The sequence below is a fragment of the Mesocricetus auratus genome, unplaced genomic scaffold (assembly GCF_017639785.1).
Source record: "Mesocricetus auratus isolate SY011 unplaced genomic scaffold, BCM_Maur_2.0 Super-Scaffold_100007, whole genome shotgun sequence".
NCBI classification, from domain to species: domain Eukaryota; kingdom Metazoa; phylum Chordata; class Mammalia; order Rodentia; family Cricetidae; genus Mesocricetus; species Mesocricetus auratus.
The window spans coordinates 93,215,391-93,232,170 of record NW_024429191.1 but is presented as its reverse complement, the minus strand read 5'-3'; the positions used below and the strand labels follow the sequence as shown (position 1 = coordinate 93,232,170).

The 16,780-nt window shown below is 52.7% G+C and overlaps 2 protein-coding genes across 2 annotated transcripts in view; one reads left to right on the top strand and one right to left on the bottom strand.

Moving 5' to 3' along the window:
• Positions 1–1,458: 1,458 nt before the first annotated feature.
• On the bottom strand, positions 1,459–4,688 carry Galr2 (galanin receptor 2). Its single transcript, XM_005070202.4, has 2 exons — positions 4,047–4,688; positions 1,459–2,463 (listed from the first exon to the last, which is right to left on the bottom strand). The coding sequence occupies exons 1-2, from the start codon at positions 4,412–4,414 to the stop codon at positions 1,734–1,736; spliced, it is 1,098 nt and encodes a 365-aa protein (XP_005070259.2). The 5' UTR covers positions 4,415–4,688; the 3' UTR covers positions 1,459–1,733.
• A 3,930-nt stretch (positions 4,689–8,618) lies between these two features.
• Srp68 (signal recognition particle 68) overlaps positions 8,619–16,780 on the top strand; it is a 32,365-nt gene continuing 24,203 nt past the window's right edge. Inside the window, exons 1-4 of the mRNA XM_040750078.1 lie at positions 8,619–8,817; positions 10,917–10,983; positions 14,424–14,537; positions 16,426–16,621. Coding sequence (XP_040606012.1) covers positions 8,634–8,817; positions 10,917–10,983; positions 14,424–14,537; positions 16,426–16,621 — 561 coding nt within the window. The 5' untranslated portion in view covers positions 8,619–8,633. The remainder of the gene's footprint in view (positions 8,818–10,916; positions 10,984–14,423; positions 14,538–16,425; positions 16,622–16,780) is intronic.

Here is a 16,780-nt window from a genome sequence, read left to right as displayed (position 1 = left end):
CCTGCATCATCAGGGCACTCGGTGCGTTGCACACCCTGGACATAAACGCCCGCATGCACGTTAGCACTGGTGCACCCCCACGTCAGGTGCACTGGGTGGCCCCCGGAAACACCAGGGGTGAGCTGAGGACGGAGAAGGATGGCCAGGAGAATGGAGAAGGTCACGTTTATCTCAGAACCCAGATCCTACCACTTAAAACCGTAAACCCTCTACCTACCAACTGCTGATGGGTAGCAGTTGGACCAAGAGCTGGTTGGTGCTGAGACGGAGGAAGGCTAGATGGAGCTGGGTGCACAGAGCCATCCTCAGACTCTCACTGGGCAGAACAGCGGGGCCTGAACTGCAACCTCTGTTGGACCCATTTTGTGGGCACTGAGCCCCTGGTGAAGGCGGCTGCTCTGTGCAAGGGCTCAGCCTTGAACTAAGCGTATGTCTCCCACCCAGTCCCACGAACACCCAAAGACAAAGCTCAGGGTCCAGCCCCAGCCACTGCGCCTGCCTAGGTGTCCTGTCCTGCTCCATGCCAGCACCTGGAGCATACTGCCCTATGAGGCAAGCATAGACCTTGGTCTCCTTTCCTTTTCTCTTTTATTTATGAAATGTGAGTGTTCTGTTTGTGTATGCTGCATGCACCAGATCCCCTTACAGATGGTTGTGAGCCACCATGTGGTTCCCGGGTCTTGAACTCAGGACCTCTGGAAGGGCTCTTAACCACTGAGCCATCTCTCCAGGCCCACTGAGTCTCTTCTACAAGCCCTTAACTGGGTCGGTGTGCAGGCTGTGTGTTTCAGTGGTGTCTTTGGCCAAAGTTGGCCCACTCCATGATGTGTGATGGAGACATCTTCGTCCTTGCTCTACCTTGGACTTATGTAAAGTGCCTTGGTCAGGACCTCGGGGACATGGAGCCCAGTGACTGAAACCTGGGCATCCCCGTTCTGCCAAATTAGTTTGCCCCAACCCAAAGTACTTAGAATCGATCTCTGTAGCGTGTGTTTGTGGAGTGGAACCTGTCAGGAGGTGTCCTATTGCCCCTAAGCAAAAATTAAAATGCTGGATACTTGACCCTGCCCGGTTGTAGGCAGGGAAACAAACGCAAGGTCATGGGTGAAGCCTGGCCGTAGAGGCGTCGGGGAGCCCTTCACGAATTTGTGCACAGCTGGAAACACAAACACAAGTGATGCTTGTCGCCCATCAACTCACTCAAATCTGTGCCGCTTGTCATGGTCACAGGAGTTGGCTCATGACTTAGGTATGTACAACTAGCATCTGGGGGGGAGCACCTGCTGGGCATCGCTGGATCCCCAGTTTCAATTAGGGACTTTAATTCTCTAATAGCGAGCTAAGCACCCTGCGACCCGCTATGAGAAGCCTCCCACACCCTATGAAGTCCCAGAGACTCCCCCCCCCCAGGCTTGGGGCTTCGTGACAGAGATCCCACATGCATCACAGCATATGAAATGGTTTGCACCTCTCATTTATTCTTCAGACTGTATCTCGTGTAGTTCGGGGTGGGGGGGAGGGGAGGCTCAAATTCCATGGCTGGCTTTGCTCCTGCTGCTCCTCTAACTTCCTAAGCGCTCAGATTGAAGGCTTATGTCACGTGACTCAGACGTCCCCTACAGTTCTCAGTCTATGGCTGCAACCCACGAACACCCAAGCGTAACCCCAGGTGTCCTCAGGTCACACTGCAGATGTTAGATGCCCTTTATCCTTTAACAGATGGGTTGAGGGCTCTACTGGAGTCTATGCAGTTGGGAAGTGCGGATGCGGCGACAGGGGGGGTCCGCTGCCTCACTCACGTGTGTCAGGTCTGTGGACTCGCGTTCCAGCACACTGCCACTATGGTTGCCAGGCGCCACGACGCACACTCGGCCCGAGGCTCGCCTCGGGGCGCGGCACAGCAGGCCTGCGCAGATTTTGCGGAACCCCTTGCGGAAATGCTTAGAGACTAGCGCGTAAACGATGGGGTTGACGCACGAGTTGGCATAAGAAACTAGGTGTGAAAGAATGCGCAGCGCGTAAGTGGCGCGCGTGAGCGGGAAGCGGCCAAACCACACGCAGAGGATAAGCGCATGGTGGGGCATCCAACACAGGCAGAAGAGCGCTGCAACGATGACGATCATGCGGGTCACCTTGCGCTTGGCGCGCTGGGAACCCGAACCTGCAGCCACTGGGTCGACTGTGCGCCAGAGGTAGCGCAGAGTGCGCGCGTAGGTCAGACTGAAAACCAGCACTGGCAGCAGGTAGCTGAAGACGAAGGTGCAGAGGTCCATGGCGCGGCGTCGAGGCGCGCTCCACGCTGGGTGGCACACGGTCAGGTTGGCCAGCTGCGACTGACTGTAGTAGCTCAAGTAGGGCCCAGAGAAGAGCAGTGCTAGCCCCCAGATGAGCCCGATGGCCGCCAGTGCGTTCCGAGGTGTGCGCAGCTCGCGGGAGTGCAGCGGGTAGCGGATGGCCAGATACCTGTGGAACAGTGGGGGGCAGGGATGTGGCGGGTAACCGAGAGAACTCACTGCTACGCCACCGCCAGCCCTACCCTAGCTCTGGAAGAAGGCCATAATGAAAGGTTATATGGCCTATGTCTGGAGGCAGGCCCAGTGCTTCTGATACGAATTTGATCCTACAATTAGGACAGGACCTGGTGCAATAATAGCGGAAGTCTAGGCCATTCATCGGCTGTCCCTGAGTGGGACTTACTCCGCTCGAAAGGGCACCCCGAAACCACCGAAGACAAAAAACTGGAGAATTTGCCCGGACTCCTGGGGACAGTGATTACCGTCTTGTGACAACCTGGAGAAGGCTGGTCCCCAGTGCCCGAGGCTCTGACACACAACCTGGGCAATGCTTGGGTTAAGGAACAGCAAGGAAATTCCTGAAGAAAGCTGAAGTCCCGTGCTTCCCACTAGCAGGCTAGGTTTTTTTTCTTTTTCTTTTTTTTTTTTTTTTTTTTTGAGGCAGGGTTCCTCTGTGGCCTTGGAGACTGTCCTGGAACTCGCTCTTGTAGACCAGGCTGGTCTCGAACTCACAAAAATCCATCTGCCTCTGCCTCCTGAGTGCTGGGATTAATGGCGTTCGCCACCACCGCCTGGCTTCCCACTAGCAGGCTCGGAGCACACACCTTGCACTCGGGGGAAATGGAAGGAGAGTGGGCATCATGGCCTTTCCTGACTGCTCTTCCGTAGGAAGGGAAAAACCAGAATTGGACCAGGATTTCCTCCCAGGACCTGTGCCTAGCGTCTTTTCCAGCCAAGGTCCCTCCAAAGCATTCTGGAAGTTTCTCTTTCTCTGCCCTTTAGCTAGAGGGGAGCATCAATCTGCCGGTTTCTCTGGCCAGCAGCCTTGACCTGGAGGGCGTTTTGGAGCAGCTAGGAGCCGTCACTCATGCTCTCTTGGACTTCAGCGTGGGTCCTCCCCAAACACAGCCCAGTTCCAAGCCTGAAGTGCCAGACGAAAGTCCAGGTCCTGAGTTTGGCACCAAGAAACAGATGCTTCCCTGCAGAACTTAATTACCATCTGGCTATTGGAACAAGTTACTTACACACCAGCTCTAGTCTGTAAGCTGAGTACGGTAATGTTCCATAGAGGCTTTAAACTCAAGCAATACTAATGGGAAGACTCCAGGGAGCTGATTTCTCCAGCCTTCGAGGTCCTTGGACCTACTTAATAGAGGGACCCTCTTAGTCACTGACTCTTTTTAATATTTTCTTTTTTAAGATTTATTTATTTATCACATATACGGTGTTCTGCCTACATGCAGAGGGCACCAGATCTCATTACAGATGGCTGTGAGCCACCATGTGGGTACTGGGAATTGAACTCAGGACCCCTGGAAGAGCAGTCAGTGCTCTTAACCTCTGAGCCATCTCTCCAGCCCCCAGTCACTGACTCTTAAGGCCCTTTCTCCTCCACTCCCGCTTGCGTTTGCACTTCACTGCCTCGGGTCACCGTGATTTCTGTGTTCACACCCACTCTGCGCTCCCTCCTGGATCCCCGCATTGCGGCTCCCGCCCAAGCCCCTGCCTGGGTACAGCAGAATGCTCGCTCACCTGTCCAGGGAGACGGCAGCTAGCGTGAAGCTGCTGGCATGCATGGTGAGGAAGATGAGGAAATGAACGGCCTTGCAGAGCAGCGAGCCGAACACCCAGCCGTCCAGGGTGTAGATGGTGGCCTGGAAAGGCACGCAGCACAGGATGAAGCAGAGGTCGGCCACGCCCAGGTTGAGGATGAACAGGTTGGTGGTGCTGACCGCCTGGCCGCCGCGCAACAGCACAGCCAGCACCAGCACGTTGCCCACGGTGCCCACGAGGAAGATGAGCGCGAAAAGCAGGGGCACGAGGACCGCCTCGGGCTGCCAGCCGCCACTGCCGCCTTCCTGGCTGGTGTCTTCGGCCCCCGGGCTGCCCGAGCCATTCATGGTGTCCCCGAAGCTACCGTCCGGTCTTGGTGAGCGCGCAGCTAGCTCCCTCGCTGCAGCGCTCCAGCGGAGACTCTACGAACTCCGGGAGCGAGAGAACAGGGGTGCGCAGGGAACGGGAGGAGGAGCGAGCACCCAGAACGTAGGACGGTCCCCCGCTGTGGCCTGCCGCCAGCAGAGGTGCTGTCGGATGACCCTAGCTCCTCTCGGCTCCAGTCCCGGGGTTCGCCAGGCTTCAGACTGAGTCGGCTCTGCTCACTGGCATGCCACACCACCCCTGGAGCGGTGGAGGGACCAGGGTGCGCACAGGAGAGCCCTTGATTTGAGAGATCCACCCCACTACCAGGTGCAGGCGCCGTGGTTGGTTGCCCAGCTCCCAGCACACACAGTTGGCAAAGCGGAATGGTCAGCCATTCCTTGCCTCTTTCCAATTCTAACTCCTGGGAGCTCCTCACCCTGCCGCACAGGAACTCCGGAGAGTAACCCTGAGGAGGAGGGAAGGAAGGACTTTTGTTTGTTTTGAGACTGGGTGCCTCAAATTGGCCTTGAACTCAAACCCTTCTGCCTCAGTCTCTGCTGTTGGGATTACAGCCACACACCAACATGCTTGGCCAGGATGGATATTTTCATCTCACTCCCCCTTTTACCACCCACCAAATGTTTTCCCTCGATCTTAACGCAGTTCACTGACCGCATACAAATGCTGAAGGGACACTGGGTCACCGGGGCGCCCCCCTGCCCTGGCAAACCTTGCCCCTCTTCCCATTCCCTTCCTGAACCTAACCCCCAGGGTCTATTCCCCTATTCCCCCCCTCCTGTCGCTGACTCCAAACCCAGCAATCAACCCGCACCCATGGCTTGCCTAATTAACATGCCCAATTAAAATTAAGCGCCTCATCAGACTATTGGGTTTCCCCTTTCCCCCCTTTTTTTGATAGGAGTATCTTTTTTAAAGATTTTATTGTTTATATTTTATGAATATGAATGCTCTGCATATATATACCTGCATGCCAGAAGAGGGCATCAGATCCTATTGTAGGTGGTTGTGAGCCACCATGTGGTTGCTGGGAATTGAACTCAGGTCCTCTGGAAGAGCAGTCAGTGCTCTTAACCTCTGAGCCATCTCTCCAGTCCCTCCCCCTTTCCCTTTATAAACCGCCATTTTCCTATGTGCCACGTCTGTCTCCTCTCCATCTAGAGGTGGTCCTCTGTCCCTCCAGGACAAACACCCCCCATCCTCTGTACCTTTACCACCCCATCCTAGCCCATTCTAGCACAGACCTCCCTTTCTCTCCTCTTAAAAATATACCTGCAACCAGGCAGTGGTGGCGCACACCTTTGATCCCAGCACTCGGGAGGCAGAGGCAGGTGGATCTCTGTGTTCAAGGACAGCCTGGTCTACAGAGTGAGTTCCAGGACACGGCTACATAGAACCGCTATCTGGAAAAACAAAACAAAACAAAACAAATGACAACTACATTTGCTACTGTTTTGTGCCTGAGTCATTTTAAACCCCCTCAACCCGCCCTTACCCCCAACCCCCCTACTCCCTGCTTAATAAAGGCTCTCTCCATGAAAACAGGTGTTTGGGAATGGTTTGTGCCTAATCCTGGGTCCAGGAGAGACACCCTTTTCCCCAACATCTTCAGAGGTCTCCTTCAATCGTCAGAAGTGCCTGTGACCTTCACCTACTTCCCTTGTCTGGGATGGAATGGGCCTGAGAACCCTGCCTTCAAAGAAGTGTGAGGTAAGAATGATAGCCCAATCTTTTTTTTTTCCTAAGATTTTATTTATTATGTATACAGTCTTCTGTCTGCATGTGCTCTGTAGACCAGCAGAGGGCACCAGATCTCACTCAAGGTGGTTGTCAGGAATTGAACTCTGGACCTCAGGAAGAGCAGTCAGTGCTCTTAACCACTGACCCATCTCCCCAGCCTCCAATGGGCCAGTCTTTAAGAGCACTGGTTGCTCTTGCAGAGGACCCAGGTTCAGTTCCCATCACCCACGTCAGCACTCACAACCATCCGTAACTCCAGTTCCAGGAGGTCCAACACCTTCCTCTTCTCCATGGGGCACAGGCACAGACACTCCACTCCCACACACAGTCAAATACAGGGAGATGCGAAACTGGAAACCAGCTCATTAATGGATCAGATCGCGTTACCCATTCAGATCTTAGCCATGAACATTCTTTCCCTAAAGCAGGGCTGGTTGACTCAGACATGGAGCAAGCACTTGACTTGAACTCAGGACCTCTGGAAGAGCAGTCAGTGCTCTTAACATCTGAGCCATCTCTCCAGCCCCCCTGCTCTCACTGTTAATAACAAGCTGACTGGCCGATGGCTGGACAGGATCTTGGGGTTAGAGAGGATGCTGGGAAGAAGAAAGCGTGGAGGCAGGGAGCCATGAGAGTTTGAGCCAGACATGGAGGAAGAAACATGGGAATTTCATAGATGAGGTAAGCCAACCTCGGGGCAGCACATAGATTAATAGACATGGGGTAATTTAAATTACAAGAGCAAGTTAAAAACAAATCTACACTATTGGCTGAGCTTTATAATTAATAATAAGTCTGTGTGGTTGTTTGAGAGCAGCTGCAGGGACACAGAGAAACTCCACTTATAAACACACAATCAAGGACTGGAGAGATGGCTCAGAGGTTAAGAGCACTGGCTGCTTTTCCAGTGGGTCCTGGGTTCAATTCCCAGCAACCAAGTGTCGACTCACAACCATCTGTAATGAAATCTGGTACCCTCTTCTGGCTTACATGGCTACATGCAGGCAGAAAGCTGTATACATAGTAATAAATAAATAAATAAATGAATCTTTAAAAAAAGAAACACACACAATCAAACATTTGAATATATGTGTAGAAGTGAGGAAAAGGTCCATTGTGGCGGGAGGGAGCAGGAAGTAAAGATGCCATAATGTAGGAGTGTGGTTGTGTCCCTAAGTCATGGCTGGTGTGACTGAGTTGAACGAACAAGAAGAGTGGGCTTGAACCCAACTCCTGTTGAGGGCAAGACTTCCTTTAAAAAGATTTCTGAGGGTGGAGAGATGTCTCCACGGTTAAGAGCACTCGTTGATCTTGCAGAGGAACAGGGTTCTGTTCCCAGCACCCACATGGTGACCTCACTGCATTCACTCATGCATGTTGTTTCCTTCTTTGTTGGGAAAGAAGTCATCCCGATGGTGTGGTGTGACGCTTTAGGACATGTCTCTGCCTACTTTACGGGTCACACCTCCTAAATCCAGTTACTGCATCCTATGCCTCACCTAGCTGTCAGTCTTTCTGATCTGGGTATTTGCTCTGTCCAGGCATTCCACACAAACAGAATCATAAAACATGAGTCCTTCTGCATCTGGCTCCTTTCACTCACTACTTACTGTCACATCCCCAAGGCTCATCCATTCTGAAGCATGATCAGTATTCCTTTTCTTTTGGTTTTGAGTCAGGGTTTCTCTGTGTAACCACTTAACAAGGTAGCCCTGAACTCCACGCCCTCCTGCCTCAGTCCCCTGAATTCTGGGATTGCAGGATGATCTGATCTACCATGCCCATTTTAGTGGCTATCCTATGGTCGCAGACTAGGAACTGTTTCAGGGCGAGAATGAGTTGCTTTGCACCCGCAGCGGTTGGCACAGGGTCTGGCACAGCCTCAGGACTCAAGACTCCGGGAGCCTGTCCTGGAACTCGCTCTTGTAGACCAGGCTGGCCTCGAACTCACAGTGATTTCCCCTAGCTGAAACAGAAATCCGAGTGCTTAAGGCTTTCGCTTCTTTTTTTTTTTTTCTCCGTTCATTTATTTTTTTTTTTAATGAGGTCCAACTGTGCAACCCAGGCTGACCTCGACCCCTAAGGCAACCCTCCCTGCAGCCTCAGCCTCCCCAGCGCCGGGGCTAACGGGCGAGCGCCTCCACCCTCCCCGGGCGCAGGGCTGCACGAGGCGGGGCTGTCTTTCCCGGGTCCTCCTGCGCGGGGGCGGGACTGGAGGTGGGGCTAACCCTGGCCTTCCTAACGCCCGGGACGCGCAGGCGCACACCGACAAGGCTGCGAAGAGAGGAGGAAAAAAAAAAAAAAACCGCGGCGGGCCGGCCGGCGGCGAGCCAAGTCCGTCATCGTCCCATCGGCCCGGCGGCCAGGAAGGTGCCGCTCCCTCTCCCGCCGCGGGTCGTCTCGCCTGCTCTATCCCATCCTGCTTTGCGGCGCAGGGGCAAGATGGCTGCAGAGAAGCAGGTCCCGGGTGGCGGCGGCGGCGGTGGCGGCGGTGGCGGCGGAGGCGGTGGCGGAGGCGGCGGCGGCGGCGGTGGCGGTGGTGGACGAGACGAGAATAAAGAAAACGAACGCCCTTCAGCCGGATCGAAGGCAAACAAGGAGTTCGGGGATAGCCTGAGTCTGGAGAGTATCCTAGAGCCGTGGCCCGCGCGGCAGTGACGACGTGTCGCTCTGCAGGGGCCCCGGGGCCGCCGGGCCGGAGGCGTGCGGCCTCTGCCGCTCTCGTGTTTGGCACTCGCAGCTCCAGGGTTTGCCTCGCGCCCGGTCTCCTCCCCTCCCCGCAGAGTCCTCGGCGTCCGAGCGGTTTTTTCTCCCCCGGGTGTTTGTAGAGAGAGACGCCAGGCAGGCTCCCCGCACGTCGCGCCCCTCCGATGTCCGTTTGGAGGGCCGCGCCGGGGTTGACCCTCCGGCCACCCCGCAGGGCACCCGGCTGGCACCCCCGAGCCGTGGAGGGGAAGCTGCAGCCGTGACTTTTCGGCGTAGGGCTGCGGTCGGACAGCTGTCGGGTGCCGGAGAGTGCGCCGGCCGTCGGGTAGGGCGCTTTGAGAGCGGGGGTGGCCGTCCTCCGGGGAGGAAAGCTGCTCGCCCGCTTAGCTTGTGGTCGTCCGTGTAGGCCCGGAGGTGTTCTGTCCTGTCGGAATATTCACGAGGAGCCGGAGGAATTCCTTTCTCGGGTGTTAAGTCCGCGCGGCTGTGGGCGCCGGTGCCGTATGCGCAGGGCAGAGGTCAGCAATGCCTCTCTCTTGCTCTCGCTGCCTTACTTTGTGAGACCCGGTCACTCACCGCAGAGGTCTTTCTGTTCCTGCCACCCCAACTTTGGGAATCACCTGTGCCAAACCACTGGCTGTGGCCTTTTTAACCTGTGTTCTGGGGCATCCCAGCTCGGCGTCTTCAGGCTTAGACACAAGTCCTTTGCCTGCCGAGCAATCTTTCCAGCTCTCAGGAGTCATTTTCCAGTTTTTATTAGTTCGTGTAGCATTTGTGTGATTACAATAGTAGTACGTGGCTTTTTTTTTTTTTTTGGTTCTGTGTGTTCTTTTAAGTTTTTTTTTTTTTTTTGGTTTTTTTCGAGACAAGGTTTCTCTGTGGCTTTGGAGGCTGTCCTGGAACTCACTCTGTAGACCAGGCTGGCCTCGAACTCACAGAGATCCACCTGCCTCTGCCTCCCGAGTGCTGGGATTAAAGGCGTGCGCCACCAACGCCCGGCTCTTTTAAGTATTTTAAAATGTATTTTTATGTATGTGTTTTCCGGCATGTATATATGTGTATGTGTGTGTACACGTGTGTGTACTACATGTGTTCCTGGCCCCCCACAGAGGCTTGAAGAGGTTGTGGGTCCCCTAGAACTGGAGTTATAGATGGTTAAGCACCTCCATGTGGGTGCTGGGAATTGAACCTGGATTCCTTTGGAAGACCAGCCAGTGCTCTTAACCACTGAGCTGTCTCTCCAGCCCGTTTTTGTGTTTTTGAGACAAAGTTTTGCTGTGTAGTCCAGTCTGGCCTTGAACTGCTCCTCCTCTCTGTACCTTCTGAGGTTTGAGATTAGAAGCCTTAGTCCTAGGTGCTTTTTGAGATACATACCAAATGGAGATGACTTAGAGGAATCTCTGGAAGAAAACATTAGCTTCCCGTGTAAATCCTCCTGGATTTGTAGCTTTGTCTTTCGCTCTGGTAGTGTCATGTTGTTCTTTTTGTTTTATAACCAGTCTGTATGAGTGAGTACTGTGAGGTCCAAGTGGACCTCACCTCGGCGTCAGCATTGAAATCCAGCAGCTTTATTTAATCTGCTAGGTTGCAACACTGCCTACCAGGACTACCCTCCCTTTTTGTCTGAAAATAGTAACAGTTGGGACAATGCATTTTTCTGTAAACTTAGCCTTGTCCTTTGACAAGATAACTGTAAAAAAAATGGTTACAGAAGAATCCCATGGTTAATGGTGTTTAGTGCACTGTCTGTTCAGTTTCAACTGTTAGCAGTGGTTAAGAGCCAAGACCCCCTTTTTCTGGGGGGGGATTCAGGGACCCATTCACAGGGGCCATCTATGACCGTTGGAAAACACAGATAACCACATTATAATTCATAACAATAGCAAAATTGAAATTACGACCTAGCAGCGAAAGTAATTTTATGGTTGGGGTCGCCGCAGCATGAGCAACTGTATTAAAGGCGGCAGCATTAGGAAGGGTGAGAACCTGCTGTAGGCTTTTCCTTGATTTCTGCCCTAGTTCTTCAGATTATTAAGGAGTCCCAGCAGCAGCATGGCTTACGGCACGGAGACTTCCAGCGGTACAGGTCAGTGTCCTGAACACCTCGTGTGGCGGCAGTTATGGTATTTTCTAATGTAGCTGCTTTCGTTAATTTCCTGCTCACTCTGTTGTAGCAGAAAGTATGTCTAGATGGTCCAGCAATGCATTAATAGTAAGTCTTCAAAAGGTATGTCATTTCTAAATAATTTTATGGGTGGGGGAGTGGTTGAAACAGGGTTTCCCTGGGTAACAATCCTGGCTGTCCTGGAACTTGGTATGTAGACCAGGCTGGCCTACAAAAACTCACAGAGCTCCACTTGCCTCTGCCTCCCCAGTGCTGGGATGTTGAAGGCCTGTATCACCGCCCAGCATAATTTAAAAATTTTATTAGGGCTCAAAATTTTGTGGCTCAGTGGTTAGGCCCCAGAGGACCAGGGTTTGATTCCCAGATGTTCACAGTCTGGGAGGGGGCGTTGAAAGCCCCCCGCCAGCCCTGCATGCGTCTCGTGCACAGACAGACCTTGAGGCAGACGCTGTACGCGTGTGGTTGTGTGCATCCGAGGTCTGCTGTGGCCTGTGACCAAGAAGTCAGGGTTCTGCAGCGTCTCTCACTTTGTGACTGCCTAGCGTTAGGCTTGTCTACTCATAGTGTCCAGCTGATTTCATGACTTAGAAGCTAATATTTTGATGTCTAAGTTGACTCAGGCTTGGTTAGCAGAGACCCTTTCAGCTGGGCTCTTCCCGTAACTGACCGAGTCGTCCCTCACTAAGCCAGGAATTCTGTAGTCACATTTTTGCATATGATAGAACGCACCCTTCAAATGCAACTTTATTTTTATTGGGATTGAACCCAGGGCCGTTGCATGCTTGGCAAGAGTCTTGTTACTAATCTACAGCCTCGACTCAGAGCCCATGGGTCTTAGGTATGTAGTTTGGGTAGTTTTTTTGAAACAGGGGCTATGTAGTCCACACTGGCCTCAGCTTGCTGTCTTGTCACCTGCCAAGTGCTTGGTCTGCCTGTTTTTGTTGTTTTGTGTTTTTGTTTTTGTATTTTTGAGATAGTCTCACTATATGATTCTGCCCTCAGAATTATTGCTATGTAGCCCAGGCTAGCCTTGAACTGGCAGTCTCAGGTTGTTTGGTTTTGCTTGTTGTATGGTCCGGAGGCTGAACAGAGAACCCTGACACTTTGGCGAGTGCTCTGCCTGCCGTTGTGTTCGTTCCTGTGAGGCAGCGTCTCACTATGTGGCTGGGGCTGGCTGGACTCGCAGCTGTCTAACGCGGCCCCCAGGGGTCTCATAGCAGGTGCCCATGGAGTACAGAGGAGGGGGTTGGCTCCCCTGGAACTAGAGTCACTGCTGGAGGTGGTTACGAACCAACCACCGGATGCGGTGCTGGGAACTGAGCACGGGTCCTCTGGAAGAGCAGGAAGTGACCTTAACCAGCGGGTCATCTTCCTGGCTGCCTCTTTTTTAGCATATTTTTATTTATTTGTGTTCACATGGGTTTGCATGTGGTACATGTTTGCTGAGGCCCACGTGTAGAGAGATCAAGGGGACAGCTTGAGGAAGTCGGTTCCCTCCTTCTACCATGTGAGTCTCAAGGATGGAACTTGTCAGCTGATGTCTTTTCTCACTGAGCCATCTCCCTGGCCGCAGTTTTGGCTTTATTGATGACATGAGAGGAAGAGTTACTAGGGTTCGGGGGAGTGGAGTAGTGTGAGGAGAGTGAGGAGGCAGAGAAGTTCAGCGAGTTCTGTTCTAGGGACAGAAAGAGTTAGCCTGTGCGAGCCTGCATCTCACACGGCCCTTTGTACGGAGTGAGCCCAGACTCACTGGGTCTCCCGCACCAGCGTACCCTGGCAGCCTGCGAAGTGTCCTGTGTGTGCTGAACTGCCCCCTCACCGGAGGGGCTCTGGGCGCTCTTTCCTGGTTTAGGGTTGCTTTTGGGTACTGTCTAGTCACGTGACTTCGGCATCCCAGTTGTGTGACCAGGCTTGGTGATTGTTGGGTTTTCTCACACGGCAGATTTTCATGAGCGTAAGCTCACCGGGCTGACAGTTGCCTGTGAACATACACTGTTGTTGCTGCCCCGATGCTGGCGCTTGAGCAGCTCTGGACTTGTCTGGCGCAGCACCTGCTGCCACCCACAGCTGTGAGCTCGCGCCGGCCGCACCTCCACGTCCAGACTGCCTCTCTCTCTCCTCCCTGCAGCAGCAGGTGAACTGTACCCCAGTGTGCTGCCGACAGCAGAGCCGGCCCAGCTCCGTGCTCTGTAGGCAGAGACTGTAGTTACCCTTATTTGGTAACTCTCCATCCAAGGAGCCAGGCTGGCTCTGTCTTTGTAAACTGTTATAACAGTGGAACCAAATGAATGAATTCTTAAAAGCTTTATTTATTTTTATTTTATGTGAATGTATGTCTGTGTGAGGATGCCCTAGAATGGGAGTTGCAGACAGTTGTGAGCTGTCATGTGGGTGCTGGGAATTGAATCCAGGTCCTGTGGAAGAGCAGCCAGTGCTCTTAACCACTGAGCCGTCTCTCCAGGCCCCCAAATGAAGAAATCTTTCTTGTTATCCTAGAGACCTAGAGGTAAGTAGGTATCACGGACATGTTGATGGATTTCAGACTTAGACTTTACTACCTGATTATTTATTTGGGGTTTTGGGATAGGGTCTCACAGCTCAGGCTGACTGTGTAGACAGGGTTGGCTTTGAACTCCTGCTCCTCCTGCCTCGCTCTCAGTGCTGTCTGCACCGCCACGCCTGGTGCTGGTGTTTAGAAGTCTGTGTCCTGGTAGCTTTTAAGACTGTGTGTGATTCTGGAGACTGGAGACATGGCTCAGCAGTTAAGAGCACTGCCTGCTCCTCCAGAGGACCCCAGCTTAGTCCCACCACCCATGTGACGGCTCACAACTGACTAACTCCAGTCTCAGGGATCTGACCCCCGCTTCTGGCCTGTGAGGGGACCAGTCACACAAGTGGTGCACAGACATACATGTAGGCACAATACCCACACATATAAACATTTAAAAGAATCCTAAAAGTCTGTGATAATGGGGTAATACTTAAATATTTTAAGTAACAAATGTGGCCCACACATGTAATCCTAACACTTGATAAATGGAGGCGGGCAGGAGGATTACCTTGAAACTTGAAGTCAGCCTGGGCTATCTAGTGAGTTCCAAACCTGCTTGGGCTGTAGTGTTAGACCCTATCTCAGAACACTAAGGTGGGGAAAAGCTAATCATTTATATTGTGAATTAGTTGCTCTAGTACTTTGATTTATGGCTCTGTAGAGTGTCACTGTTTTCTGGGATAGCAATCACATTGGCTGGTATGTGTTAGTTGCTTAGCTGTTTGTCAGGTGACATGTCAGCGGCCACCATAAGCAGTCCTCTAACCCTTTGCACTTACTTTCTTATAGAATGTTCTGTACAGAGTGCTACAGCTGGGCTGAATGGATCCTGTTCTCTGTTTCATCACAGGGGCTACTGTTCTCGAAGACAAAGGCGTCTCCGGAAAACACTCAACTTTAAGATGGGGAACAGACACAAATTCACTGGAAAGAAAGTAACCGAGGAGCTCCTGACTGATAACAGGTGCTGACACCTGCGCTGAGCAGTGCGAGCCTCTCGTGTGCCCTGAGCAGTGCCAGCCAGCGCGCCCAGCCCTTGAATTCTCTCGTGTGCGCTGAGCAGTGCGAGCCTCTCGTGTGCCCTGAGCAGTCTGGCTCTGTGGGGCAGCTGTGCGCGCTATTCCTGCGTCTGTAGGTGAAGAGGCATCCGGTAGCTTGCTCCAGCTGTGCTGGGGGCGGGGTGTAGTTCAGTTGGTGGAGTGCCTGTCAGAACCCTGGAATCCCAACACTTGGGAAAGGGAGGCAAAGGATCAAGAGTTCAGGGTCGCCTTGGCTCCGCGGTGAATCTGAGAGCAGCGTGGGGTATACGAGGCGGGATCTAAGATTGCTGCCCTCTCCCCCCAAGAAAGTTAGTGTGTGAAGAGGTGTCAGTGTGGACCAAGTTGTTCTGTGCCTCCCGTTGTAGGCTAGAGAGGCAGCTTCTTGCTGGAGTGCTTCCATGCAAACATGTGAGCTTGAGTTTTGATCCCCAACACTCCAGTAGATAGCTGGGGGGTCACCCACCCCAGGAAAGGTGTGAGCAGCAGGACCCTTGTGATTTGCTATCGAGCGAGTCCAGCTGGTCAGTGAGCTCCAGCTTAGCAAGAGACTGTCTCAAAAAATAAGGTGGAGATTACACCCAGTGTTGACCTCTGACCTCTGAGCGCATGCACCTAGACATGCACACACACAGGTACATAGACTACATACACACACATACCACACACATGCACACACAGGTGTATAGAGACCACACACACACACACACACACACACACACACACACGTTTTGTTTACTTCATTTAAGTATTGTTTACATAGACCTGAGGCCTTCAGAACCCAAAGTATGGGTCCTTTTAGTAAGAAAAGTCTGATAGCCAGGTGTAGTGGTGCACGCCTTTAATCCCGGTACTTGGGAGAAGGAGGTGGGTGAATCTCCGTGAGTTCCAGCACAGCCAGGACTACACAGAGAAACCCTGTCTCAAGAAACCAGAAAAGATTCCTGAGGATCCTAACAGACTCAGGTTACTGACACCTCAGGAAGTGCCACTGTGGTCTGTGTCAGGTGTATCAGTGCAGAAAGGTTGGTGTCCTTACAGCTGCACAGTGAGGGCGGGGGGAGGACTCCAGTGCAGTGGCTCAGCACTCTTTTTTTGTTTGTTTGTTTTTTTGGTTTTTCAAGATAGGGTTTCTCTGTATTGTTTTGGAGACTGTTCTGGAACTCGCTCAGTAGACCAGGCTTGGTCTCGAACTCATAGAGATCCACCTGCCTCTGCCTCCCGAGTGCTGGGATTAAAGGTGTGTGCCACAAACGCCCGGCTTCTTTTTTTTTTTAATTTATTTATTGTGTATATAGTATTCTGTCTATATATATGCCTGCACACCAGAAGAGGACACCAGATTTCATTATAGATGGTTGTGAACCACTATGAGGTTGCTGGGAATTGAACTCAGGACCTAGCAGCCAGTGCTCTTAACCTCTGAGCCATCTCTCCAGCCCCTGGTTCATCACTCTTAACATAACTTTGTTTTTGAAGTTTTGGTATGTTTGCTTGCTTGTTTTGAGATAGGGTCTCACTTTGTAGCCTGGGCTTGTCTGAAATTTATAATCATCCTGCCTCGGCCTCCTAAGTGCTCGAGTTATCAGTGGCCACCACCATGCCCACCGTAATATCCTGCCACGTGATTTCTAGCTGGGTTCCAGTCCTAGGCTGGCCTAATTGGAGGTGATCAGAAGCCAGGTGGAGGGTGCTGACTTGGAACTGGTGCTGTGAGGAAGGCGTCCTGAGGGAGGGCGGAGGGAGCTGGGAAGCCGAGGATGTGTTTGGGCCCGGCGTTCCCAGCCTTTGTTCTCTCCCAACCGTCTGGTGTAGGTACTTGTTGCTGGTCCTGATGGATGCAGAGAGAGCCTGGAGCTATGCCATGCAGCTCAAGCAGGAAGCCAACACCGAGCCCCGAAAACGCTTTCACCTGCTGTCTCGTCTTCGCAAGGCCGTGAAGCATGCCGAGGAGCTGGAGCGCTTGTGTGAGAGCAACCGCGTGGATGCCAAGACGAAGCTAGAGGCTCAGGTCACTGTCTTCACACTCAGTTTTACTTTATGTGGAGATCAGCGACGTGACTTTAAAACTACAGCTAAACAGAGCAGGGCCTCCTGTGGCTAGGCATGCGCTCTGTGAGCTCCCCCCTGACCTCACTCTGAAAGGGTGAAGTTAGTGCCTCCTGTCTCT